The following is a 26,291-nucleotide window of genomic DNA, read 5'->3' as shown; positions in this document are numbered from 1 at the left end:
CATCTATCATTTTAGTGTAACTGCAAGTATCACAGTTTTAAGAAAACATGTTGTATCATGTTAGAGTAAGAAACTATTCTGGTCTCATTGCAGGCCGTGTAAGAGTATTTATTATACCTCTGTAATACAGCAGTAATTAAGAAAATCTGAAGTGGTTATTTTCTTTTTGGAATGACTTCAAGCTAAGTCGGAATGCAATGAACTCTTCTTTAGCTGCAGTCACTGGGATATGAAATAATTCAAAATGAGATAAATAGTTGAGCATGATGTGCCCTGAAATTTGTCAATATGAGCCATTGAAGTGAATAATAGGGATATGTGGTTGTTGTTATTGAGACAAATGATGAAAGTGATCAAAACTGAGAATTCCTGTTGTGGTTTTTCTGTCTCTTATGGGCAATCGTCATTATCATGGGCTCTATCTCTGGACCACAAAGAGTTGACAGTGTGACTTTTTTTCTTTGTTGATAGTTTCAGCGGATATTTGTCAAGCTTTTGTATGCTCCCTGACAATTAATCTTGAAAGCACAGTGTTTTTCTTGCTTTCTGTATCTCATGGTAGTTTTACTTTGAAATGTCATTTTCATATGATTATTTTTCCTGTTCCCCTTCCTTGAACTGCATTATAAAACTAATTTGTGACAGGGGTTGTTGTAGTTTTTTTCGGGCTATATGGCCATGTTCTAGAGGCATTCTTTTCTGACGTTTCGCCTGCATCTATGGCAAGCATCCACAGAGGTAGTGAGGTCACTACCACACTACCCCATGATCTCACTACCTCTGAGGATGCTTGCCATAGATGCAGGCGAAACATCAGGAGAGATTGCCTCTAGAACATGGCCACATAGCCCCAAAAAACCTACAACAACCCAGTGATTCTGGCCATGAAAGCCTTCAACAACATAATTTGTGACATGCTTTTTAAAACTTCAATTATTAGAAATAATAGTCAAGAAACATTGAATATATCTTTTGTATTATTATCTAGTACATACTCATTAATAGAGTTTTAGCAGAACTTTTCCTTCAGTAGGCTAAGGATCTTATTGACTGATGGCCTACAAGGTCTCTTCCAACTCAGTGATTCAGTGATTCAATGATTCTATGCTGTCCTTTGCATAGTGATGCTTTCTTTGATAGGATAACCCAATGTGCACATTGCATAATTGCAAGCAGTTACCTTTATTTTGGAAAAAAAATCAGAACGGTTTACACCCCCTTACCCCCCCTCCCCCCGCCTTTAAGACAGCTTTTGCTTTAATTAGTACCAGATAGTTTTTAGTATCATAGCATGGTGATTCTGGTTTAATACTCACAGGACATATTTTATACAGTATTTTTATATGTTTGCTTAAGAATATTTTAGAGGCACTTAGATACCAAAGCTGAATTTTCCTTATGAAATACCAAATTATTGTATTAGAGCTAGCTTTTGCAACCTTGTTTGTATGGAGTGTTGTAAAATGGACACAAGAAATAGTTTGTCCGAGGAGGCCCTTCTCTCAATCCTGGCTTTGTCGCAAACGTGCTTGGTGAAGACGAGAGACAAGGCCTTGTCGGTGGTGGCCCCCTACCTGTGGAACACACTCCCCAGCGAAATTAGGTCAACTACATGCCTCCTTTCCTTCAGGAAGATGCTCAAAACATGGTTTTGGGGCCAGGCATTTGGGTAGCAAGCTGACAGCAATCACAATATTTTTGAGAATGGATTATGGGCAGATTTTGGACTGGGTCATTGGTTGCTGAATTGGATTTAGATATGGCTATTTAGTTAATAATCTGTTTTAAATGGATTTTAACCTAATGTTTTAACTTATTATGTAATGTTGTGTTTTTACTGTGTTTTATATGTGTGCACATCGAATTGTTGCTGGCTGTAAGCCACCTTGAGTCTCCCTTTGCAGGTTGAGAAGGACAGGGTACAAATGTTTGAAATAATAATAATAATAATAATAATAATAGTAATAGTTCTCCTAATGTTCTGTCATGCCATCTTGGTCTTGTCTGATTTTGGAAGCCAAGCAGTGCCAAATTGAGGTGATATTTATTTATTATTATTTATACTATTATTTATTTAAAGCATATATATTCTGCCCTTCTCACCCGGAAGGGGACTCAGGGCACAGCACAACATAAATATGGCAAACATTTAATACTGGAATATAAGCAAATTATAAATACACATGAACATTAAAATCAGTTGTATCCACTTTAAAATCAAATTGTTAAAAACAATTGCGTGGAATATCCTCAGGGAACAGCAGAGGTGTTCAAATAGAGCTAGAAAAGGAATCCCGTCTAAAATTTTGAAGGGCTGCTACTTGTCAGAGCGAGCAATGCTATGATGGATGGTTTGAATTGGTACAAGGCGGTTTCCTGTATTACTATTTGCAGCCTTGGAGAATCTTTACTGCAGCAACACACTTTGATGTGAGAGGCTGAAAGGAATAAGCATTTGCAGAGCTGAGTGAAATTCAGCTAAATTGTATCTTCAATCCAAAAAGATGAGAAATTTGAAATGTAAACACTGGTGCTTGATGTGAGCTCATGTTATCGACTGGTTTAATTTGGTTCTGGGTCTGGGCATCCTATGATACTGAGAAGTATATGCTAATATTCCTTGGATATGTTTTTTGTACAGGGAAGAGAAGTGCTTTGGGTAGGAAGTGTGTCTTGAGGTCATGCGACTGAGATTATTATAGGGTGCAATGTGAAACTCTTGCTAAAAATACTCATAGTAGCATGGCTACAGCTAAACATTGCTGTTCAGACTTAGTGCTTCATGTGAGATATTGAAGTCCGAGTAGCCTTTTAGATTGTGTTTTTGGAATGCTAACTTGTGCAAATATTGAAAACTTTTAGTTTTAAATAGTGATATTAACCTATCATATTTATCTGGTTCTACGATGCCATTGTTTGTAAGATGTACACAAATTTTAGTACCACCAACAGAAAAGGCAATGGCAAGCTACTTCGGAACAACTCTTACCAGGAAAATGCCATCATTCCTTTGCCTTAAAGTCTCCATAAGCTGGAATAAACTTGAAGGCACACAACAACAATACAACTGCATTTGGATCTGCTCATGAGAGTGCTCATGAAGTTAAACTGAAAAAGCCTCTAGATAAATACTTACTTCCTTTTTAGCTTTCCTTTTATGCATAGTAGATATTTAATCCTATGTATTGTAGCATCTTTAACCACGATTAAGACATTGTGTCTGTAAATATTTGTACATTGATGTTAAATCAAATGAAGTGAAAGTGATTTACTAAAACACGATAAAATACAATTTCTGGATTAGTCAACAGTTAGACCGTAGGCAAATTACTGAGTATCCATGCTAAGTATTTATTTACTGGCATGTACATATGAAGCATAAGTAATCATCATAGCTACTGTATAGGATCATCAGATTACCAGTTTAAATCAGTGGCTAAGCGCATCTAATACTTTGAGGATGCATTTAGTTGTATTGAGGAGAGATGAGTAATATTTGACTTTTAGGTGGGGATGTGTGTATGCATCATAGATTTATAGTGTTCAATCATCATTGAATATTTCTTCAACCTGGTACGTATTGTGTTTCACTGACAGTGGTATTTCCTGTAATAGTTTACTTCAGAATCTTCTGGAGGTCAGTTTCCATGAGACGTGTTTTTAATGTAATAAAGGGAGAAATAGTTGGCATATTGGTTGAAAATGAACTGCATTGTAAGCAGTGAATCATCATAAGGTTGAACTCCATTGTAAGCAGTGAATCTTCATAAGGTTGCTTTGAAATGTATTTAGTTTTTAAAATGCATTCTTTATTACTATTATGTGATGGTTGCTGCAGATGGTTGCAAGTAATTCTTATTGATGCCCTCTTGTGTAACTGTTAAAGGCTCTATCCTTTTTTAAATTGTGATCAGAAATGGATGACTCACTAGATGTTAATAACTTCATTATCTGAGTAGGCAGAAAACTATTTAGGCGTATGTCTGTCATCTCTAAGAATAATGAGAATGACAGTAACTGTACGTAGTTGGGGAAGGAGGCAAGCAGATGAAAGCCCCCCCTGCATCCCATCTGCCACTGCCCTGGCCTTGGAGGGAGAGAAGAAGAGGCAAGCAAAGCACCTTCTCCCCAGAAGCAGATTAAAGGCTTTTTATAATAATAATAATAATAATAATAATAATAATAATAATACACTTTATTTATATTCCATCCTTCTCACACTGAAGGGGAGTCAAGGCGGATCACAGTGCACATACACAGCAAACATTCAATGCCGCTTATTATAGACAATACACAGACAGACAGAACAGAAGAAGGTGGTTTGTTTTGACTCAGTGTCCAGCTGTTTTGGTGCCATGTAAGGTTGGACTCGAGTCCAGCCACAAGGGGGTGCTATCGCTCCATCCTCTATGACAAAGAGCCATCAGGACTTCCCCCTTCCTTTTGGTCGCCCAGCATTTTCGGATCTTCTTTCTTTATGGCGTCGTAAAATACCTCCCCCACTTTTAGCGGTACCTAATTTCTCTAATTACAGTTAAAGCTGTTTTCAAACTGCTTAGGTAAACAGTGAGCTAGGCCAACATTCGGCAGCTCATGCTGACCCGGGGCTTCAAACTTGCAACCTTTTGGTTGATAGATCTTATAATTGCTGATAATTTACCAGCTGTGCTAAGCCTCCATCCCAACTGCCATTGCCCAAGCTGGGGATGGAGAGAAGGAGAGGCATACACAGCTCTATCAAGCTAAGATCATTTGAATCAGTTGAAAGGCTCACCCTCCAACTGTGACCTTCAAGAGGCAGTACCTTCTAGACCAGTGGTTCTCAACCTGTGGATCCCCAGATGTTTTGTCCTTCAACTCCTAGAAATTCTAACAGCTGGTAAATTGGCTGGGATTTCTGGGAGTTGTAGGCCAAAACACCTGGGACCCAAAAGTTGAGAAGTTCTAGACACTTAATTTCCCCCTCCATTGCCATCCCTTTTCCATGTGAGACATCTCTTTATATCGTAATCCTGAACTCTTTTTTAAAATGTTATTTTTCCTATAAAATACCATGTACATTGATGACACTGTATGACTTGTTGTTGCTGCTGTTGTTGATGATGATGATGATAGAAAATGTGGTCTCTGGAGCTCTCATGGTTGCTAATGCATGACAAGAGAGCATCACTGGAACTTTTTGTCTCTTTCAATTGCTGTGTACAAACAAAAAGAAACATAATGGCTTTCTGCAGCGAGAGGAATCCATCATGAGCCTTGGCTTCTCTCTACTTCATGTCTGCAAAGAGATTGAAACTTTCTGCTTTAGGCCAAACTCCTTCCTGGCTATTTCCAAACTTTGTGACCTATGTTTTGGTTTTTTTTGCCTCAATCCATGGTAAAATTTAGATAAACATTTTGACATATTTCATAACACAGATCACCCTTCAAAATTATTACTTTTATAGAGATGCTTCTATACATTTTTTTAGTCCCAAGATGTTTAGCTTTTTTTTTAAAAAAATCTTCAAACTTGCAGTGCAGTTCTTCTTCATATGTATATATACACCCACCAACTCCTGACAGCTCTTGAGCTAGAAGAAGCCTCCAGCAAATGAAGTGAAAGCCATCTGTTATGACTCATTGATAATGATCATTCTCCCTTTCTTGCTCCCTCTCCTTACACCATCCCACATAAAAGAACTATAGCATAGTGGGGAACAGTCATATGGAAATTAGACCAAGCACAATAGAGGTCAATGTCAGGTGGTGGTTGCCATGCCAGAAGAGTATTGAATCCACTTTGCTTTTAGAGCAACCCTCTAGGGAGCTTTTCCAGACACAGAACCGATATTGGAGGGTTGAAGTTCAGAATCTTGGGTAGCTCCTTGTATAGTTTCTTCAGACTGAAACAGAGAGTGGGCTCACCACTTCACCATCATGGAAGTACACAACACAATGATTGAGTACCTTTGTCTACAATTTAAACGAAATATTAAATTAACACATACTAAGATGTGGTTGCATTGTATTGTTTCATCTTTTAGGCTGCTGGCTACTTAAGAGATCTGTCAGATTAATACATGTAATTGATATAATTCAAAGACATAGCTGTGGATCAGTATGGTAGCAGATCTTCTAGCACCTTTGAGACTAACTCAAATAAGTTGGTACTTTAAATCTTTATAAGCATAAGTCTACTTCATCAGTCATCCTGAAAAAATACTGTTCTTTATGTTTTATCCAGCAATGGCAGTAAAATTCAGTGATCAATAAAGCACCTACATAGTGTAGTTTGCTTTTTTAAAAAAAAACGAAGGATGTCAATAAATTCATATTGGGTCAAATGCCCATCAAGGAAGTTTGTTCACAGTGTTTTGAAAGAGTTTATTTAATGTTCAGGATTCTGTATATCAGGCCCCTTCCACACAGCTGAATAAAATCCCTTATTATCTGCTTTGAACTGGAATATATGGGAGTGTGGACTCAGATAACCCAGTTCAAAGCAGATATTGTGGGATTTTCTGCCTTGATATTGTGGGATATAGGGCTGTGTGGAAGGGCCCTCAGAAGCTACAAACAAGGAAAACATTTCCCCCCCAAATACCTAATGCATGGATAGGTTCAGAGCCAACCCAAAATGCTAAATAGTCATTGAAGCCTCACTGCATCCCAGCTCAACCAAGTTATTTTGCATGTAACAATGAAAATTCCAGAAACATTTCTCATTTTCTGTAGAACAAAAACACAGTAAGAATGAAGTAATATTAATATTTTTACGATAATCCAATGTGGTTTCCTGAAGTAGTTGTGACATGTCTAGTAGTACGTAGTGCTAGAGCCCACCAGTGCATTTTCATAGTTTTCAAAAGAATATGTAATGAAAAGTAAAAAGCACTGGGCATAACATTTTGAAATCTCATGGTTAAGTAGGAGTCAGTTTCTCACCACCAAGTGGGTGTGGAATGAAACATACCAGGACATTAAATAGCTGTCTGTTGTTGTCATATTGAGTAGGAACAACCACAATAATGTTGTGTTTCCTAGATTTCCAGTTGATATTCAAGCTGCTTTAGGACATCAAGTTCTACTGACTTAAAGCATTAAATGTCCATATTCTTAATCTTATATTCCTTCCTGTTTCTGGACAAGATGGATGTGTTGAGCATACATTTGTATGTGCTTCTTTCTTTCACAGTTTCTTTCTCTAATCAGCAGTATCACTTTTGCTTTTTACCAAGTAGTGAAATGACTGCTTTTGTGTATATCCTTCAGGATAGTCTAAATGAAGCATTTTGTATGTATGTATTTTGAGCATCAGATTGTTTAGATGCTCCTCATACTGCACATAGTAACGATGCAGTTTTCATTGGAAATTTCCTTTAGTTTTTCCCTGCAAAGAATTACTTACGTTTACATTAAACTTAACTATGCACCATAGGCTTCGGGGTTTGAGCTTTCAGGCACAGAAACAATTTGGAGAATTGTTTGTAATATTCAGACTGCATGATATTACTTAGTGTATTTGTGGCCTGAAGAAACTTGCATAACCTAGTGAAACAACTGGATAGGATAGCTGGTCGGAAGTGAGAATTGCCTTGTAGTTTCAGGGCGTGGGGTTTCATTTTCTCTCCTGCCTGTTTCGTGTGGTGATCCGTGATTTTGATCAAATTGCAACACACAAACAGGTTGAAACAAGCAGAAAGTAAAAATTCAATAGCAAAAATCAGCTGCCAAGAAAAAATGATTAAATCTAATCTTAACATGCCATTTTGATGGGAAAAGTTCTATCCAGGAGGAAAAGGAAGGAATTGCAGGATTTCTTCTGTGTTGTGCGAAATAATGGAGAAGCATTAAAATAGGATGAAAAACAACTATGTAAGATATCTGATCATTTGATTCACTACTTGATCAAGGCTTTCAAGAAAAAATGTGTTTTATGAAATGAACAATACAATTTATATCTTCATATGCTGACTCACATTATAGCGTAGATATCTATGTTTTTTTCTGAATGTCAGCACTTCATCCAGCAATAACTTCTGTACTTTGGTGCAAGTAAAATTTCAAGCAGGTGTTGGCTTCTTTGACCAGATTGGCATAGAGATGAAGATAACATAATAACTAGTCAGACATACAGGAAATGTCTTAATAGACGAGATCAGTTTCTCCTCTAAAAGATGTTGAGTCAGGTTAGACCTTTGGTCTGACCCACAGTGAAACTCTGCTTGCCAGAAGCTTGTCATTGGATTGCTACACAGCCTCACCTTGACCCAGTACCTGGATTTCAGTTTCACCCAAGTCATCAACAGAAATCTGCCATTAGACAAAAGCAAAAAAAGTTTTCTGTGAACTGCAAGTGATCTAGAAATATTTTGACTCTGACAAATTTATAATATTTTTCAGTGTAATTTCTGTCACCTAAGCAACACATAGTACATGCAACCAACACTGGTATGTTACATTAGGACCTGTGCTTGCATGCTGAAATTATACAGATTTCAGCTAGAATTGTAGCTAATAATTGTAGCTCACATGCCTGGTGAGCTTCCACTAAACTAGATCAGCCCAGTTTGAGGACAAGTGCTCCAGGTTGAAGGTAAAGCTACAGAGATTTATTACAATTTGACCATATAGAATGCTAGTACAAGCAATATGCTTCAAAAGGTACAAGCACAAATTCACCAAAAAAAAAAAACCCATAACATTCTGACAGCTATTCAGACTTCCTGCTCCCTTCCCTGATTGGTTGAAAAGTGGGGCTAGCTTGGACCCATCCAGAGGTTGGTTGGAGGTTCTCCTGATATATCATAGACAGGAGGAGGACAACCCCATGGCAGAAAGAAGAGCAGCTGGTGGTTAGGTAGTTTAACAATCCAGTCTGTTGTAGAAATGCCCCCTGGGAGGGCGGAAATTGGGAAAAGTGATGGCATGGGTATGTAGATGATTCCTTGATTAACTCAGGTGTTCAGTTCCATTGAAACAAAGGGTACAAGAATCAAGAGGACAAAAGTGGCAGTTCTAGATAATCAGGGAATTGACACAGTATACAAGTTATACATAAAATATCAATCTCATACATATCCTAAAAGGTTAGACGTGAGTTTGTGATACAGCTGCTTTGAGGTCCTTCCAGAACCTCTAGTAGCTTCGATATTTTACAATGTTGAAACTACAGAAAATATTTTTAAAAGAAAGAAAAAATCATATAACTTTCTTGAAGTCATTTCATTGTTCTTTAACTTTTTGAGGAGGGGCTTGACATGGCTTGATAACAAAATGACTGTAGGCTTTCCTGGATTGAGGAAACATATTCCAGACATTGATTGTATCTGTTGGCACTTTAGAGTTAAAGAAGTGGGTGTCTGATGTTATGTAAATTAGCTTAATGAACTAAGCAGAACTGTTATTTAGGTGTATTATTTATTTATTTACTTGCCATATTTATATCCTGTCCTTTTCACCCCTAAGGGGACTCAGAGCAGCATTTACACATAGGCAACAATTCAATGTCATAGAAACAATATATAATTAAAATAAACATATACATTAAAACCACAGAAATTAAACATCTAAACAATTACACCAATTGTTAAACCACGCAGTCCAAGATCGCAATCCAGAGCCATTCCAGTTGTCATTGCATATCCTTTATTGCACTACAATTATCCAAGGGTTTGGTCCCATAGCCACATTTTTACTTTCTTTCTGAAACAGCTGATTTGTACAAGTTGCACCCAATGTACTGCATGTTTAATGAATTTCTGCCAATTACTATTAACAGGCCCTTTATTCTTAGCATTTGCCAAAGTAATAACAGTGTGCAATGCTTCTGCTTCTGCTTCCATCAGTGGAATCAAGGGGGAGGGACCCCCAGAGCCTCTTTTATAGCCCACAAACCTGCTCTGGAGAACTAGCAATGTTCTATACAATTGAACTCAGCCAGAATGGGAACTGAACATGAGAGCCCTGCTAGATTACAGCAAAAGCTTATCTCACCCAACATTTTGTTCACAAAGTGGCCAACAATGCCTGCAGGGAACCCACAAGCATGTCATGAGTGCAGCTGCACCCTTCATATCATGCTTCTCAACAGCTGATCTACACGGGCATACTGCCTCTAACACTGCAGAGGAGGGTGTATAGCCATCCTGACTGGTACTCAATGATAGCTCTAACTTGCAATGAAGTTTACTAGTTGCAGTATGTTAGGCCAAAGAGAAAGAATCTGAGAATCAAATGTAAGAAGTGGATGCAACTGCATACAGAGATTCTGCAATCTGGCATGCCCAATATTTCTGGTCCGGACTGCTTAAAGGGGAAAATAACTAAAATGGTTTGTTTCCTTCAAATGCAAGCTTAGTCTTTCCATAGATTAGTAATTTAAAACTGTGTAGCTCTTTCCAACAGCTTTATGTTAGCAAGTTCTTCAGATTTTTTTAAAAAAATGTCACAGCTCTTTTGTGATTTGACATTGCCTTGATAATTGTTCTAGAAGAAAGGGCTCAACACAAAATGTCCTGAAATAAACCTGGTTAAACTGACCTGCTATAATATTCATATTCACAATGCATGGAAAGGTGGGACGGAAGTAGGTTTGGCGGGGATGTTCTCTTCGGGAGTGGAGAATGACTCACTTAGAAGTCTCATCCACCATTTATCACAATTCTTTTTACGTTTACGTATTAGGTTAGAAAGATGTTCTTACCAACATTTTGGGTCCTAATGCCGCCACCACCAAACAAACACCGTGACATATCTTCCTTATTGAAATCTGGACCTTTTGTTGTTCTTTGGATATAATTGTATCACTGACTGACTGGCAACTCAGAAGTTAATGTATCTCAGAAGTAAATGTAGCCGTGCCTTTGCACCACTAAAGGGAAGGTGCATGGGGCTACTCATGGTGCTTACTTGGGGGCAAACCCAAACAAGCATACATTAAAAACACAGGGTAATAAAATTTATAAAACAACATCATAAAACAACTAAAAGGTGGCAACGCATGTTGCCCCACCACCCTTTCTGCCATCACATGGCAAAAAGGAGAGGAAAATGTGAGTAGCTCCGTTGGAACTACCCAGACAACACTTTCCTCCCTGTAGTGGTGGAGGAAGCGCCTTTTGGCACTTCCACCCCACTTTGGGAGGAATGTGGGCAGGGCCTGTCGTGCATCGTGTGATGGTGCATGACAGGCCGTGTGCAAGCCATACCTAAAAGTGGCAAAACAAAAAATGCCCTGTGTGAAGAAGTCTTTAGAGGTAGACTGGGGAGAGTTGTATTCAAGTCCCTCCTCAACCAAACTCAAAAATGGCAAGCTTCACCTATATATCAGAACTCTTAAACTAAAATGAGATCATTCCCAGATTGACAAAGTTTGGGATATGTTGGTCTCTGAATATGTGTATTGATATATGTATGCTAATGCTAATATTAATAATTGGGATGGGAGAATTTGAATCATTGTTTAATTTGTCTATGACTTCTGGTCTCAGGATAAATAGTGAACTAGAAACATAGCATGCCAAACTTACAATTCATAGATGCATTGGAAAAAAATGCTCCCTTTCCAATCGTTCCCATGAGCTCTAATTGCAAGAAGCCCAGATAGAAGGTTGTGATGCAAACTGGTCCTTCTGAAATCTTCGAGTCACTATGCATATTTTACATTGTTATGACAGAAGGTGTCTAACTCCTTTTTCAATTAAAGAAAATCGAGAAGGGAATAAGATTTTGTTCTTTATTTTTCTGGCCAAATACCTCCTCCAAGAGGCTTGTAGCTGTATGGACCAAAAGTAAGTGAGCTGCATTAGCACCCTCGCCCCCTCAGTTGCTGAGCCTTTTGCCAGAGAACAGCATTTGGTGGGAGAGAAGAATGTGCAGCTGTCCAAGGGTGCGGATAGTGTGGGCAGATGAACTTGGAAAGCTGTTGGAACAGTGATCTATAGATACCAAAAGGCACATAAAGGGACAAAACTTTTCATGTTAAGGAATCAATGACAGTAGTGGACAGGCCAAGTTCTGTACAGATTTAGCTTGCAAAGATAGACTGTCCAAATAGAGATGCCACAGTTCCGTGGAAGACTGTGCGGGTGGGTGCGGGTTCCTTTAAAACTTTCCCACTTTCCTATCTTCTCTATATTATTCCCCCACTTTCGCTGTAATTAATAATAACTCAATAAAAAATCATTTAAAAAAAACCAAAAGAATATCATCCACTTATGAATCTTGTTGATTTGTTATTATTAATACATCCATCTATAGTAGACAAACATAAATAAAGATGGTGTCTATATTTCCCAAAATGCTTGTTGGGGGAAAAATAGTAATTATTGTCTTCAGTTTTATAAATGAGAATAAAGAGCTTCCAGAGAAAGTCAAGAAAGGAATTATCACGTGTCCCTTTAAAACCACGGAACATGCAGTACAGGCTAGAGCCTTCAAGGCAGAGTTCAACACTTTTTATGCATCCTCACTCTGGTGTATAAAAGAACATGATTTAAATTGTATTGTCTACTTATATGAGTGTATAGGCTATTTGTGTTTTTTTACTTCAAAGAGAACTTCTTAGCTCATCAAAATACCCTATAAAAAAGGAGTCAGCTGTTGCAATTTAGTAAAAAAAAAAAATTGAGTTGATGACTTTTGCGAATATTTCAGTGTTTTCAAGCAGATGAAATGTCCATGTTAAAAATCTTGAAATCTGAAAAGTAATCACAAAAACTCTCATGACCTTATTCAGCCTGAAGAGACCTTTTCGAACGTCTTTGTTCATATGAAGATTTTTCTTTCTGTTTAAGTGTTATGGGTGGTAGCCCAATGTATATTTTTTGCCTCTCTATGTTTAGTAGTAAATCCCGATTATTCTACTAAGTTCACAAGTATTTACTTGAGTCTAATGCGCCATTGACTTGAATGTACACCTCAATTTTCAAAACCCCAAGATTAAAAAAAATGCTGCTGAATGTAATGCACAGTGGCAAACGTACACTTGGGGTGCATCTATGCTGTAGAACAGTGTTTCTCAACCTTGGGGTTGGGACCTGTGGGGCTATTGCGAGGGGAGGTGTCAGAGCGATCGCCAAAAACCATCAGAAAACACAGTATTTGCTGTAGTTCATGGGGGTTCTGTGTGGGAAGTTTATCCCAATTCTATCACCGGTGGGGTTGAATGCTGTTTGCTTTTGGTGAACTATAAATCCCAGCAACTACAGCTCCCAAAAGTCAGGGTCTATTTTCACAAACCTCCACCAGTGTTCACATTTGGGCATATTAAGTATTCGTGCCAAGTATGGTTCAGATCCATCATTGTTTGAGTCCACAGTTCTCTCTGGATGTAGGCGAACTACAGCTTCAAAACTCAAGGTCAATGCTCACCAAACCCTGTTGGTCTTGGGAATTCTGTGTGCCAAGTTTGGTTCAATTCCATCATTGCTGGAGTTCGGAATTCTCTGATTGTAGGTTAACTATAAATCCCAGCCACTACAACTCCCAAATGACAAAATCAATCCCCCCCCCCCCCCCCAACCCCACCAGTATTCAAATTTGGGCATATTGGGTAGTTATGCCAAAATTGGTCCAGTGAATGAAAATACATTTTGCATATCAAACATTTACATTACGATTTATAACAGTAGCAAAATTATAGTTATGAAGTAGCAATGAAAATAATTTTATGGTTGGGGGTCACCACAACATGAGGAACTGTATTATAGGATCACAGCATTAGGAAGGTTGAGAACCACTCCTTTAGAATGTTATATTACATCTGGAGAGGACCTAATCTTAAATCCAGTTGCTAATCCAACTAGAGTAGCGGGACTTAGATAAAACTTACCAATCACTTCATTGTCTCTCCTGGTTCCAACTGGGTTTAAGTCTGATTTGGAAGAAGCAGTCTTTTCAAATAATTTTATGGTTGGGGGTCACCACAACATGAGGAACTGTATTATAGGGTCACAACATTAGGAAGATTGAGAAACACTGCTGTAGAGTGAAACCACTTTTTCTGCCTTGGTTCAGTGCTACGGAGTCATGGGGCTGTAGCTCTGCAAAGTCTTGAGCTTTCTCTGCCAAAGAATACTGATTCTTCAAGTCCCAGGATTGCATAGCATTGAGTTATGACAATTATATTAGAGATGAGGTCCTTCTGATAGGTGCTCAAAGTGCTTCTGAAGCAGGTTCCCCTTTTACTTTGACTCAGCATTAAAATTACTGTATTACTCCCTAATTTTGATTTTAAAAGATTTTTAAAATTTATTTTATCATATTTTAATACATTTGTTGTACATCATTTGCTTTATGCCCTAATTTTGATTTTTAAGATATTATTTATTTATTTTATCATATTCCAATACATTTGTTATACATAATTTGTTTTACACCCTAATTTTGATAAGGCAATTTAGCAAAAAAAAAAAAAGTAGCATTAAATTTGAATAAATAGGGTAATTCAGTTGGCTGGCAGTGAATGACAAGACTGTCCAAAATGGCAGCTAGCTGCACTCTTTTTCTGGTTAATAACAAAGTAAATCACTGCCAAATCAAGCAAAGAAAAATCAGTATTTAACCACACCATACACTATCTTGCCTCTGCATTCAGAGCAATCAAAATCATTGTCATGTTTGTGACATCAATATGATGGAAAGTATTGGTATGGTTGGTAAGTATTGGTATTGGTTTGTTTTACCATTGTTGTGTGACTTCAAGTTCTTTCTAACTTACAGCGACCCTAAGGTGGACATATAGTGTGAGCTAAGAGTGTGTGGCTCACTAGAGTTGTAGTCCAGAGTTGAAATCATTAAGCCATGCTGACTCTTCGTTGTCAGGTGGGCAGTTTTAAACAAAATGCTGGTGCTTGAAGGCTTGGCACTTATGGATAACAGAATGTTCGGAATTTGGAGTGGGTTAAATGACATCACAGATGGTGTGAGGCTTGGTGCAGGTTTTTCCTTTTGTTCCTTTATGGCTACTTAGAAGACAGTTATCGGTAATTGTGCAAATATGCAGAAACTTGTGAAATATATGGAGTGGCTATTCTTCCTTGTTCTGAAAGTGGGATGGTAGAAAGAGTTGTTTGGTGTGTTGTCAAAGGCTTTCATGGCCAGAATCACTGGGTTGCTGTGAGTTTTCCAAACTGTATGGCCATGTTCCAGAAGCTTGGTGGCTCTTCTCTTTTCCTAAAATGGCAGGAAGCACAGCACCTTACCTCCCAAAAGTTGTTGGCGCCCTTAAGGCCCAAATACTATATATTTCCCTATGAAATGGGGGAAATCATGCAAATTCAAGATGCAACATTTTTATCTTCCCCTTTTGAAATATGAAAATAATATACCGTATATACTCGATTATAAGCCGCCCCGAATATAAGCCGAGGCACCAAATTTTACCCCAAAAAACTGAGAAAATGGATTGACTCGAGTATAAGCCAAGGGTGGGAAATGCAGCAGCTACTGGTATATTGCAAAATAAAAATAGATACCAGTTAAATTACATTAATTGAGGAATCAGTAGGTTATATATTTTTGAATATTTACAAAAATGGTAATTTAAGATAAGACTGTCCAACTCTGATTAAATGATTATTTACCTTCTTCAATGTAAATATGCTTACGTATCCTTCCAATAATAATAAAGAGCAACATAACAAATGTAATAATAACAACAATAATAAAAAGAGTAAAATAATGAATGTAGCAATAACAACAATTATACAGTAAAATAATAAATGTATAATAATAGAGTAAAATGATAAATGTAACAATAATAAATATAATAACATAATAAATGAAATGAAAACAACAACAACAACAACAACAACAACAGAGTAAAATAAGAAATAACCTTGACTCGAGTATAAGCCGAGGGGGACTTTTTCAGCCTAAAGAAAGGGCTGAAAAACTAGACTTATACTTGAGTTTATACTGTATACCTTTTTATTGTGGTATGAATTTTTAATGTTTTCTCAAATTAGTCTTGAGGACTTTCAGTGGTTATTGAAACCACTCAAGTTGAAAACTGCCTGACGAACAGAATGTAGCCAACAAAAGACAAAGCATCTTGACTGTTTCAGCTTGTAGATAAGGAAGCACCTCTGGGATTTCCAAAGGCATACACTTAATTTGAAGAAGAGCTGCAGTCTTCAAGACTGGCACTTTGTGTGTGTGTATATGTGTGTGTGTATATGTGTGTGTGTATATGTGTGTGTGCAAGCTCATCTATGCATACTAACTTCCCTGTCATCCGTTTTTCCTGTTTCTTAATGGACATACAGGAGAGGTGAACCATAGGTTCCCAGTGCATGTGTGCCTTGAAAGGATCTTCAAGCCACTCAGGATATTGTGAAGCACTCTGCATGGTTTGCCTCATTTGATTAATTAATGGAAACGACTGACAGCTGCACCACAACTCATGCCCAGACTTCTGTGGTGCATTTTAAATACACCCCCATTCATGCAAATGATACAACTTCTTTTTAATTTACCAGCCATGGAGTGTTGGCCTTTCATGAGGCAAGTGCCAGAAATAGCCTTCCTGTAACCACTGACCTTCTCCTTCCACACCCCAGTCTCTAATGATTTTAAGCACACCCTGGCACAGTATGGGCAAGGATATTCTTTCAAATACCATGGACTGGAATTGCTCATCAAATAGGAAGGATCAATTTTTTTGATCCCTGTGGCATCCCATATGTTGAGAAATAATATACTATCCAAATCTCAGATGCCCACATTTCAAGTACATAATTAATATATTCTAATGATTGTGAGGAGGCAGATGGTACATTGCATAAGATAATTAATCATAATGGAAATAAGCATGATTTGAGGCATTGTCGGTGGACTCCACTTACTTACCTCGAAAATTGTACTACAGTCAAACAAACGTGAGAATAACATTAAAGTCTTGGGCTTTAAAGTCTTGGGTGTGTTTATGATGCCCAGATTTTGCCAGTGGTTTGCTTTTCAAGTGAAGACTGGCTACTTTTAATTTTTGTAGTGAAACTGTCTAGTCCAGCCGTTCCCCCAACTTGGGTTTCCAGATGTTGAACTCCAGAATCCTGACCATGCTATCAGAAGTTTATGAAATTTGAGGCAAAACAACATCTGGCTACAAAGGTTTATGGACCACTTTCCTAATAGCTAAATGAGTTGGTTTTGTCTTGACTTTATAGATGGCATGTTTATTATTATTTATTATTTGCACTTGTTAACCGCCACTCTCAGCCCGAAGGCGACTCGTGGCGGTGTACAGAACATAGAACATAAAGACAACAGTTACAGTAAATCAGGATCATAACACACATCTTACTAACACACAGCTAATTAAACTAAAAATCCGCTTCGTCTTGTTTGGGTCATAATCAATCTCGTCGTCATAGTCCATTCCGGTGGTCGTTCCAAAACATAGCACTTAATTGAAGGCCTTCTCGAAGAGCCAGGTTTTCAGGCCCTTACGGAAGGCCATGAGGGAGGGCGCCTGTCTAATTTCAGCAGGGAGGGAGTTCCACAGCCGGGGGGCCACCACCGAGAAGGCCCGCTCTCTAGTCCCCGCCAAGCGTGCCTGTGAGGCAGGCGGGACCGAGAGAAGGGCCTCCCCGGATGATCTCAAGGTCCTCGTGGGCTCGTAGGCCGAGATGCGGTACTCAAGGTATTTTGGGCCGGAACCGTTTAGGGCTTTGTAGGTTATCGAGTAATCTGTCTTCATCACTCCTATTGCTCTCGAATACCTGTAAATTCCAAAGGTGTGATAATTAGTGTATTTTAATTTTACTGGTTATAATGAATTGTAAGCCACCTTTTGTCCTATTATTGGTGGGGAGAAGACAGCTTATCATTTTCATGATGAAAAATTCAGACAGCTACAATTCTTACTTTCAGAAAAAGATATTCTGCGTTAGTCTTAACATTTTTGTGCATGTTCATATATTTGTTTAGTTTTGCTATGTAATTATTGCTCAGTATAGGCAATGCTAAATCACCAATTGTGTCTGACTTCTATTTCTGCTTTTGTTGTGTTTTGCAGGCAAGAAGAGACCAACAGAAGAGTGAAAAATGTAAGAAAAGGTTCTTTCTCATTTGAAAATACCTTTTAAAAAGATAGACCAGAGTCTTTTCTTACTGAGTTTATATTTGTTTAGCAAGCAAATGTGAAACAACAGGTGAAATCCTTGACATTAAGGGAACTGGTTGGCTGTCTGTGCATAGTAACATTTATGTTTGCAACGTACCTGATTTATACATGACAAGAAACTAATAAACATGTGCAAGGTGTGGCACTGACTGAGGGCTAAACTAGTCACTTGACAGAAGACCTGGGACTGGCAACTTGGCAATGAGCCCTTTCCCTGTACCTCTGTTCCCTCACCAACACTTTCACATGCATGTTTGTTGTGCGTGATGAGAGGTTTCCCGAGAAAGAGTAAATCACATTTTCTCAATTTTTCTGCCTCCCCCCCCCCCATCTTTTCCTCAGTCCATTCTTTTTAGATGTTAGCTGGGAATGGAAAGTGTCAAGAGGCTGTTAGGGAGCCAAAAGTGTACACAACGTGCACAGAAGAAACTCTACCTTCTATGCAGTATCTGTTAAAGAAGACTGTCCTCATGTTTTCAGATCAAAGAAAATATTTGATAAATTATTTCTGTCACTATTCCCAATTTAAAATGGTTATTTTACAAAAATTATTAACTGGTGCTGTTAAAAAAACCTTTGAGATTGATTTTTTTTTTATCGTGTCAGAAGTGACTTGAGAAATTGCAAGTTGCTTCTAGTGTGAGAGAATTGGCCATCCACAGAGACGTGCCCAGGGGACGCCTGGATGTGTTACCATCCTGTGGGAGGCTTCTCTCATGTCCCCACATGGGAAGCTGAAGCTGACAGACAGGAGCTCACCCTGTCTTGCAGATTCGAACTGCTGACCTTCAGCACAGCAGTTCAGCCAGCACAAGGGTTTAATCCATTGCGTTGCTGCGGCTCCTAGTTGGATGGCCATAAAGTGATAGAAAATGCTAGCTTTGATTATTACTTTGAAAAGGGGTTCTGATAAGCAAATCATGGAAATGAAAAACAGTAAAAGTGAAATGTTTATCCTGGAATCTAGAAAATAAGAGAGTTCAGTGTTAGTATTTGTAAGCTTTCCCACCCATAGGATAATTTCATGATTCATTAATACTTCCTATTCAGTTCTTCCTTGCCTTCTTTTTTTTTACTTAGGTTTTGATTACACTGTATTGGTTGGGGAGGAAAGCACACAACAACCCTTATTATAATGGACCACACCTCAATTTAAAATCCTTTGAGAAATTATTAGGACAAGCCTTGATAAAGGTAAGGCACTGATGACTTTCAGTTTGGTATTAGTAACTGAATTTGGGGACAGGGAAGGAGACTGGAATTTGCTAGCAAAATGCTCTCTTTACTCACAGGCTTATTTACCCAATTCCTCTATGGTTTTTCAAATGTGTGTTCATATTATAAGGAAGAAAGTATATTTAGGTTTCATTTTTATTCTGAACAGTTTGCATACAGTTTTGCAAAGAAAAATACAATTATTGTTAGCATTATATATTGCAAAAATAAAAGGGAAAATGACTTTTTGACCATGTGCTTAAAATCAAAGCCTTGTCCTTTCAGGCTCTTGGAGAATCCTGTAGCCCCAAGAGAAGTGGAAGGGATAGCGGTTACGGTGATATTTGGTATCTGGAACGGAGTGACGTGCTGCCTTCATCGAACAGCCATAAGAGAGACGATTCCTTTGATAGCCTGGACTCCTTTGGCTCCAGGTCCTCTGCAAGTTTCTCATCAGACATAACTTTGAAAGGTGGCAGTGAAGGTATATTCATATATGTCTCATTACCATATTGTTTGAGAGAAGTGAATGGAGAAAAAACATATGAATGAAATGTTGATTGTTTCTGTCTGGTTATGTGTCTTAAGTTGACTCCAGCATATGCTGACTTTTTAATAAGTTTTTTTATCAGCCATATTTATAAATAGGTGGTTTATTATGATCTTATTTATAGGCTGAGAGATTGCGGCTTGTTGAAGGTCACTCACTGGCTTTCCATGACTGGGCAGTGATTTGAACCTGGTCTCCCAGTCTTGCATTCAAATCCTTACATCATGCGAGCTTTACATCACCCTCCCCCCACCCCAATTACCCACTGGGAGTTTTCCTATTTAACTTTCAGATAACAAAACGTAGTTTCCTGAACAAGTGTTTGCTTGCTAGGCTAAACAACTGGCTGAAAATACTTAGTGAGGCAATACAAAGTCTTTTTCAGCTATTCTCTCAGTGCTTCTTATGAACAATGAGTTTGAAAGTTATGAGACCTATGTTATAACCCCATTTTAGCTATAAATTTTCATCTCAGCCTCTCTTGCCCACCTAATTCATGATATAGGATATGTTTTTAATAGTCTGTTTTCATTTTAAAATGTAAATTTGGCAGAGACCACTTAAAAAGTGGCTCTTAGACGTCTGATATTAAAAGCAGCAGTCAGTACCATAATAATGGCCTATTAAATTTTCCCAGAAATTAACTAAGGGTGCAGGAAAATGGACATTCCATAGATATATAAACCCCACTTGCCTAGCTTCCAACAGACCCCACAATCTCTGAAAAAGCTAGAGAAAAAGAGAACATATTCATACTGGACTTTAGAGAGAAGGGATCATATCCTATGGTGATCTGGAAAAGAAACTTAGGAAACAGTGGTACTGTAGGCTAGTGGGGCATCCCTGGCTATAGATTTCTGACAGTGATGTTGGAGACACATGCCTGGGCAATGTTTGAGGGAAATCTTGATTCAATCTTTCAGAATTGTGCCCCATCTTGATGCACACAGCAGAAAGGTGCATAACATATGTGATAAGTTGTTTCCATGTCAGGAGTGACTTGAGAAACTGCAAGTTGCTTCTGGTGTGAGATAATTGGCCATCTGCAAGGACATTGCCCAGGGGACGCCCGGATGTTTTACCATCCTGTGGGAGGCTTCTCTCATGTCCTCAGATGAGAAGCTGGAGCTGTCAGACGGATTCGAACCACCAACCTTTCCTTCAGCAGTTCTGCTGGCACAAGGGTTTAACCCATTGCGCCATTGGGGATTCCTTGTGATAAACTGATGGAAGGCTATCCCTTGAACACCAATCCTAGGCAAAGTAAACAGATTGAGATTACTGGAATGTGAAACTTCGTGGTACCGAAAAGACACATTGTGTGCTGGTTCTGTTTGAAGCAGACTTGACTGGAGAAGCTTAAAATATTATTTCCTTATAGTTTGCACCCAAATATCTTGCAGGTAATTTAGCATATGGGGTGAAACTCATGCCAAGTTAGAGAACTGGTATCTGGGCTGTAGCATACCAGAATAGAACTGAGAGCTTGCATTGGAATGTGCCATTAAAAAACTCAGTAGCATTTTTTCATGTGAGCCTTCAATCTGAAATCATAAAACACAGCCACACATTTATTGCTTCATTGTGAGTTTAAAGAAAGGCAACACCCTGGCATAGGTGGCTGAAACTCATTGTGTCCACATGAAATCTATGTAAATGTCCCTTTTAAATCTGCTTTGTGGACCTTGACTGTTTTTGACATATTCGTGCTTCCCACCCCTGTATGGGTTTAAATCTGAGTAGGGAATATCCCCAAGGAAACTCTTTTAAGAAGAGGCCATCTCTTTTCACTGCCACACTCTTTCATGAACCCTAGACATTTTATTGCACAGCTGGAAACCCAAAGTTTGCTTTTGAATGGCACTGAGGGCTACAAGAAGGAGGGGAAAGAAGTTCTGTCATAATGCCGATGTCATGGCAGTGTAATTGTCAACTTAGGGCATGTAATATGGCAAAGAAAGAGGAACTTTTAAACACTTCTCATGAAGTCAATATTAGCTTATGACAACCTTGTGAATTTCCACGTCATCCTATCCTCAAGTCTTGAAAGTTCAGGGCTGGGGCTTCCTTGATTGAGTCTATCCATCTGGAATGCAGTCTTACTCTTTTACAACTGTCTTGTATGTTACCAAACATTATTGTCTTTTCCCATGAGTCATGCCTTCTCATGGTGGTACAGCTCATAAGGTATGACAGTTTCCGCTTAGTCATCTTAGCTTCTAGGGAAAGTTCAGACTTGATATGCTCTAGGACCTATTTTTAAAATATTTTTAGCAGTCTACAGTATCTGTAGGGCACTGTACCTGAATGTTAAGATAATACCTCCATCATTTCATCATGTAACTCTCTGCCCTGGAGTGTGGTGGAGCCTCCTTCTTTGGAGGCTTTTAAATAGAGGCAAGATGGCCATCTGTCAAGGGTGCTTTGAATGTTATTTTCCTGCTTCTTGGCAGGGGGTTGGACTGGATGGTCCACGGGGTCTCTTCCAACTCTAGAATCCTATGACTCTATGATTTGCATTAAAATCCTTTAGTAGTCTGTTTTAAGAATATATTGCAGAGAAAGTAACATGTTGAATTTCCATTACATATTGTACTTCATGTAAAGATATAAAGGTTCATTACATATTGATCTCACTGAAATTTCTAGTTATGTTGCAGTTTTCAAAGATATATTTTCATAATATTTTCCTTATTTCTTCCTCATCAACTATTGCAATTTTTGTGGTGCAGTTGACAGTCTGTCTTGGTATTGGAAAATCAATTGAACAAATATATTCTATTTCAGAAACAGAATTTTATTTAATGTTATCCATGCTTGTTCCACCAAGAAATGGCAATTAGATATATAGCACATGCCTAGAGATTAATGTTCATTTTGCAACTAAGATGGGAATGAGGAAATAATGCAACGAATGTGAAGTGATTACATAAACTGAAGTTTAGCCAGTTGGATTTTCTCACAGCATCGTGACAGGTTTCTGAAAATACCTTTTATCCTGTGCATTTGCCTCAGGAATCTCAAAACACATGGGCCAGTGTTTGCTTCTAATATTGCAAGCTCCCATTGTTGCATTATCAACTTAGAGGATTTCTTTGGTATTTTCTTTTTCTTACGAAGATTGTGAAAGTGACATAGATTCCGAAACACACGCGAGAATGAACGAACCCCAGAAAGATGGCATGTCATACCGAAGAACTGCCTTAATTGAACCCAAGCCTGCTGCAGAGTTCAATCGCTTTTTGCCCAATAGAACCAAACCTCCAACGTATATGCCAGCACCCTTGAGGAAGAGGAGGACGGAGAAGAATGAGGACAACAGAAGAAGCTGGGCAAGTCCTGTGTTCACTGAGCCAGATGGAACATTTTCAAGGTATTTCTTTAGTGTTTTATTAGGATAACATATTGCTATTGAAATGTTTGATCTAAATGTCACATTGCCTATAAAGGCCAAAAGTATGACGATAACATTGATGGCTTCTTTGCGCCTTTCCATTTCCTCACATGGCTAGCTTTTACCATGGTGGATATTCATTAATGCTAATCAGATTTGCTCTTTGACTTCATTCCCTGGGTTTCAAAACTTCATCTTGGTTAACACCAATGCAAATGCAATGCCAGGCCATGGATAAATTAGATTGCGAGTTATGAGATGTGATTTTGTCTAAGGGGAGGGGGGGGGGAGGTCATGGATCTTTAGTATGCTTTTAAGAATGTAACTATTTCTCTTCTAACCATGTTCATACTATGGGATAACGTTCTTAATTTTTAGAAAGAGATTGTGAATTTTTGCTTTCCTTTTTTTAAATGGAGACACAAGCTAACTCAAATGATGACTCATTTATTGAAATATAATTTACCCTTTGCTCTCTTATGTAACTTGTAATATTGCTTTTGGTTCTTCAGGTGGCTAATTAAGAGTAATCCTTCTGTTCATTGGCTTGGATCCTAATATAAGGTTTTAAAATTAAGTAGGTTCACAGAAGAAGATTTTCCTGCCCTTCCCGATTCTAAAGTTTTCCCAGAGGAAATGAGACCTCTGAACCATGACTCTGAAGGGTAATGCTGAGCTATGAGGGGAGAATTGCTCACAATTTGGTTAAATCACTTATGGGCCACTCTTACTTCCCCAAACCTTCCAGGACATCTTGGGACAGTGGGCTGCGGGAGGAAAGATGTGCTTAGTTACATTACAATGCAAGTAAATACCTATTGTTAAAATGTTGCAAATGTGGAGTAGTGGTCAGAGCACTGGACTACAATTCTGGAGACCAGGGTGTGAATCCCTATTTGGCCACAAAAGCCTTGGGCAAATGACACTCTCTCAACCTCAGATGAAGGCAGGGCAACCCCCTGTGTACAAATTTTGTCCAGGAAACACTGTGATAGATTTCACCTTAGGCAAGCTCTTAGCTGGGAACAGCTTTAAGGCACACAACACCAAAGACTGTGCACATCAACCATGCAGTCTTTTAAAATGAGCATAAACAAAGTTCTGTGTTCCAAAGAATGCTTCTGAAACATGCCCATACAGCCCTGAAAACTCACAGCAACCCATAAACAAAGTTGCACTGTTTTCAAATTTTAAATTACTGTAGTCTTGTTCCCTTTACCAGCAAATGTTCCTATGTGCAGCAGGTGAAATCACTGAGCTGCTGAACTTGCTGATTGAAATATCGGTGGTTCGAATCCAGGGAGCGGGGTGAACTCCCGCTATTAGTCCCAGCTTCTGCCAAACTACCAGTTCGAAAACATGCAAAGTAGATAAATAGGAACCGCTCCAGCGGGAGGGTAATGTTGCTCCATGCAGTCACGCCGGCCACATGACCTTGGAGGCAACTACAGACAATGCCAGCTCTTTGGCTTAGAAATTGAGATGGGCACCACCCCCCAGAGTTTGACAAAATTAAACTTAATGTCAAGGGGAACCTTTACTTTTACCATAATGGTAGCACTAAGCAGGTGGCTCAGGATCATGGGAGCAACTTTCCTCAAAATACCTAAGTGAACATTTGTTTATTTGTTTGTTTTAAACTGCCTCAAGGGTAGACAGACAGTTTAAACTTTTGTAATCTCTTCCCTAACATTCTGTTTGGATCAAAGAATGTATAAGTGTTAAATAATAATCACCTACTTACTGAACCCTTGTACTCGAAACTCATTTTACCCATTCTTCAGCTGAGGTATGTTTGCGTCAAATATGGTCTTGTGTTCTTAACAACAAACTGTGTTTGAAACTATAACTTGACTGGATATTTTGTACAGTCACCAGAGAACAGCTTTGGAGCGAGAGATGGAATGCAAGTCAACAGAAAATATTCTTTCAGACTTCTCCAACTATTTTGAGGAGGAGGAAGAAGAAAGGACAATAGGCACGCCAGACATTGAAACAGATGACCTTTATGTTCGTAAAATCAATGCTACGATGTCAAATGTAAAAGTCTTTTCCCATAAGTTTCTTCCTAAGTCTTGGATTCCGGGGGAAGAACTGCACTGGAAAAAAGCAAAGAGGATAACTTTTTCGAAAGAGTGGTATAAGGAGATACAAGGATTCAGGTTTGTCCTCTTTGCATGCTCATTTTCCCATGCAACCAGAACTTTTTAAACACAAAATTTAATGGCTGAAATAGTGTACCATTCAGAAATCAGTGCACCATTTAATGGAATCTCTGCATAAAACCTTCATCACTGCTGCTTGTTGAAGGAGAATCTTAAATAGTTTTTCTGTTCAATTTTAAGCTGTCTGCACATATTTTTTTGTGTCAGAACTTACAATTTTTTGTGTTTCTTTTTTCCTTTTTGTACTCGTGTAATACTGTGTAGTAGAAGCACAGATTCTGAAGAGAACATTGCAAGAGGCCAGCGACTCAGTAACAGCACCAGTAGCCTGGATGACAGTTGCAGAGAAGACTCAGACTTTGTTAAACAACCAGCCAAATGTGCTGCAAAATCAGTACCACAACCTGGAGAAGAGAAAATTAGTTATTCTTCCGATCTGCCAAGGTTGCTGAATATTTTGCATGAGCTACGCTATCCTGTATGTCAGCCAGTTGCAGTTTGCTAAAAGTGGAAATGAAAAGTTAACATGGGAATGTGTCCATAACTTAAAAAAAAACTCCATTATATCCTAGCTTACTGAATTCACCTACTAAAGCAAACTGGATTTTTGTGTCTGTGCTAGTCCCTGCTGTCTTGTTTTCTGCAATGGCTGGCATGCTTTGTAACTGTTCTGAATTATGAATGTTTTCCTTTTGAAGATGGCGGAGTACAAACTAGCCACATTTCAGTGTTATGGTGTGTGCACATTCCAGTTGTAAAATGTATGCCATATATCTGGCCTACGGTTCAAGCCTAATTCTCAATGAGCTGTCAAACCTTCTTTGGATCTGTACTTCAGGTCTATACAGTAGCTGA

The 26,291-nt window shown here is 38.5% G+C and overlaps 1 protein-coding gene across 10 annotated transcripts in view; it reads left to right on the top strand.

The window, feature by feature from the left end:
• The window catches only part of LMO7 (LIM domain 7), a 191,759-nt gene that overhangs the window by 114,019 nt on the left and 51,449 nt on the right, over nucleotides 1-26,291 (top strand). For 8 of the 10 annotated variants that reach the window (XM_067466894.1, XM_067466893.1, XM_067466892.1 and 5 more), the window contains 6 exons: nucleotides 18,005-18,035; nucleotides 19,193-19,306; nucleotides 19,613-19,811; nucleotides 22,998-23,250; nucleotides 25,143-25,433; nucleotides 25,701-25,880. In XM_067466894.1, coding sequence (XP_067322995.1) covers nucleotides 18,005-18,035; nucleotides 19,193-19,306; nucleotides 19,613-19,811; nucleotides 22,998-23,250; nucleotides 25,143-25,433; nucleotides 25,701-25,880 — 1,068 coding nt within the window. The remainder of the gene's footprint in view (nucleotides 1-18,004; nucleotides 18,036-19,192; nucleotides 19,307-19,612; nucleotides 19,812-22,997; nucleotides 23,251-25,142; nucleotides 25,434-25,700; nucleotides 25,881-26,291) is intronic. The other 2 variants (XM_067466897.1, XM_067466896.1) reach the window with 1 other exon arrangement.

Source organism: Anolis sagrei, chromosome 3 (genome assembly GCF_037176765.1).
Source record: "Anolis sagrei isolate rAnoSag1 chromosome 3, rAnoSag1.mat, whole genome shotgun sequence".
Taxonomy (NCBI): Eukaryota; Metazoa; Chordata; class Lepidosauria; order Squamata; family Dactyloidae; genus Anolis; species Anolis sagrei.
This window is presented reverse-complemented; position numbering and strand designations above follow the sequence as displayed.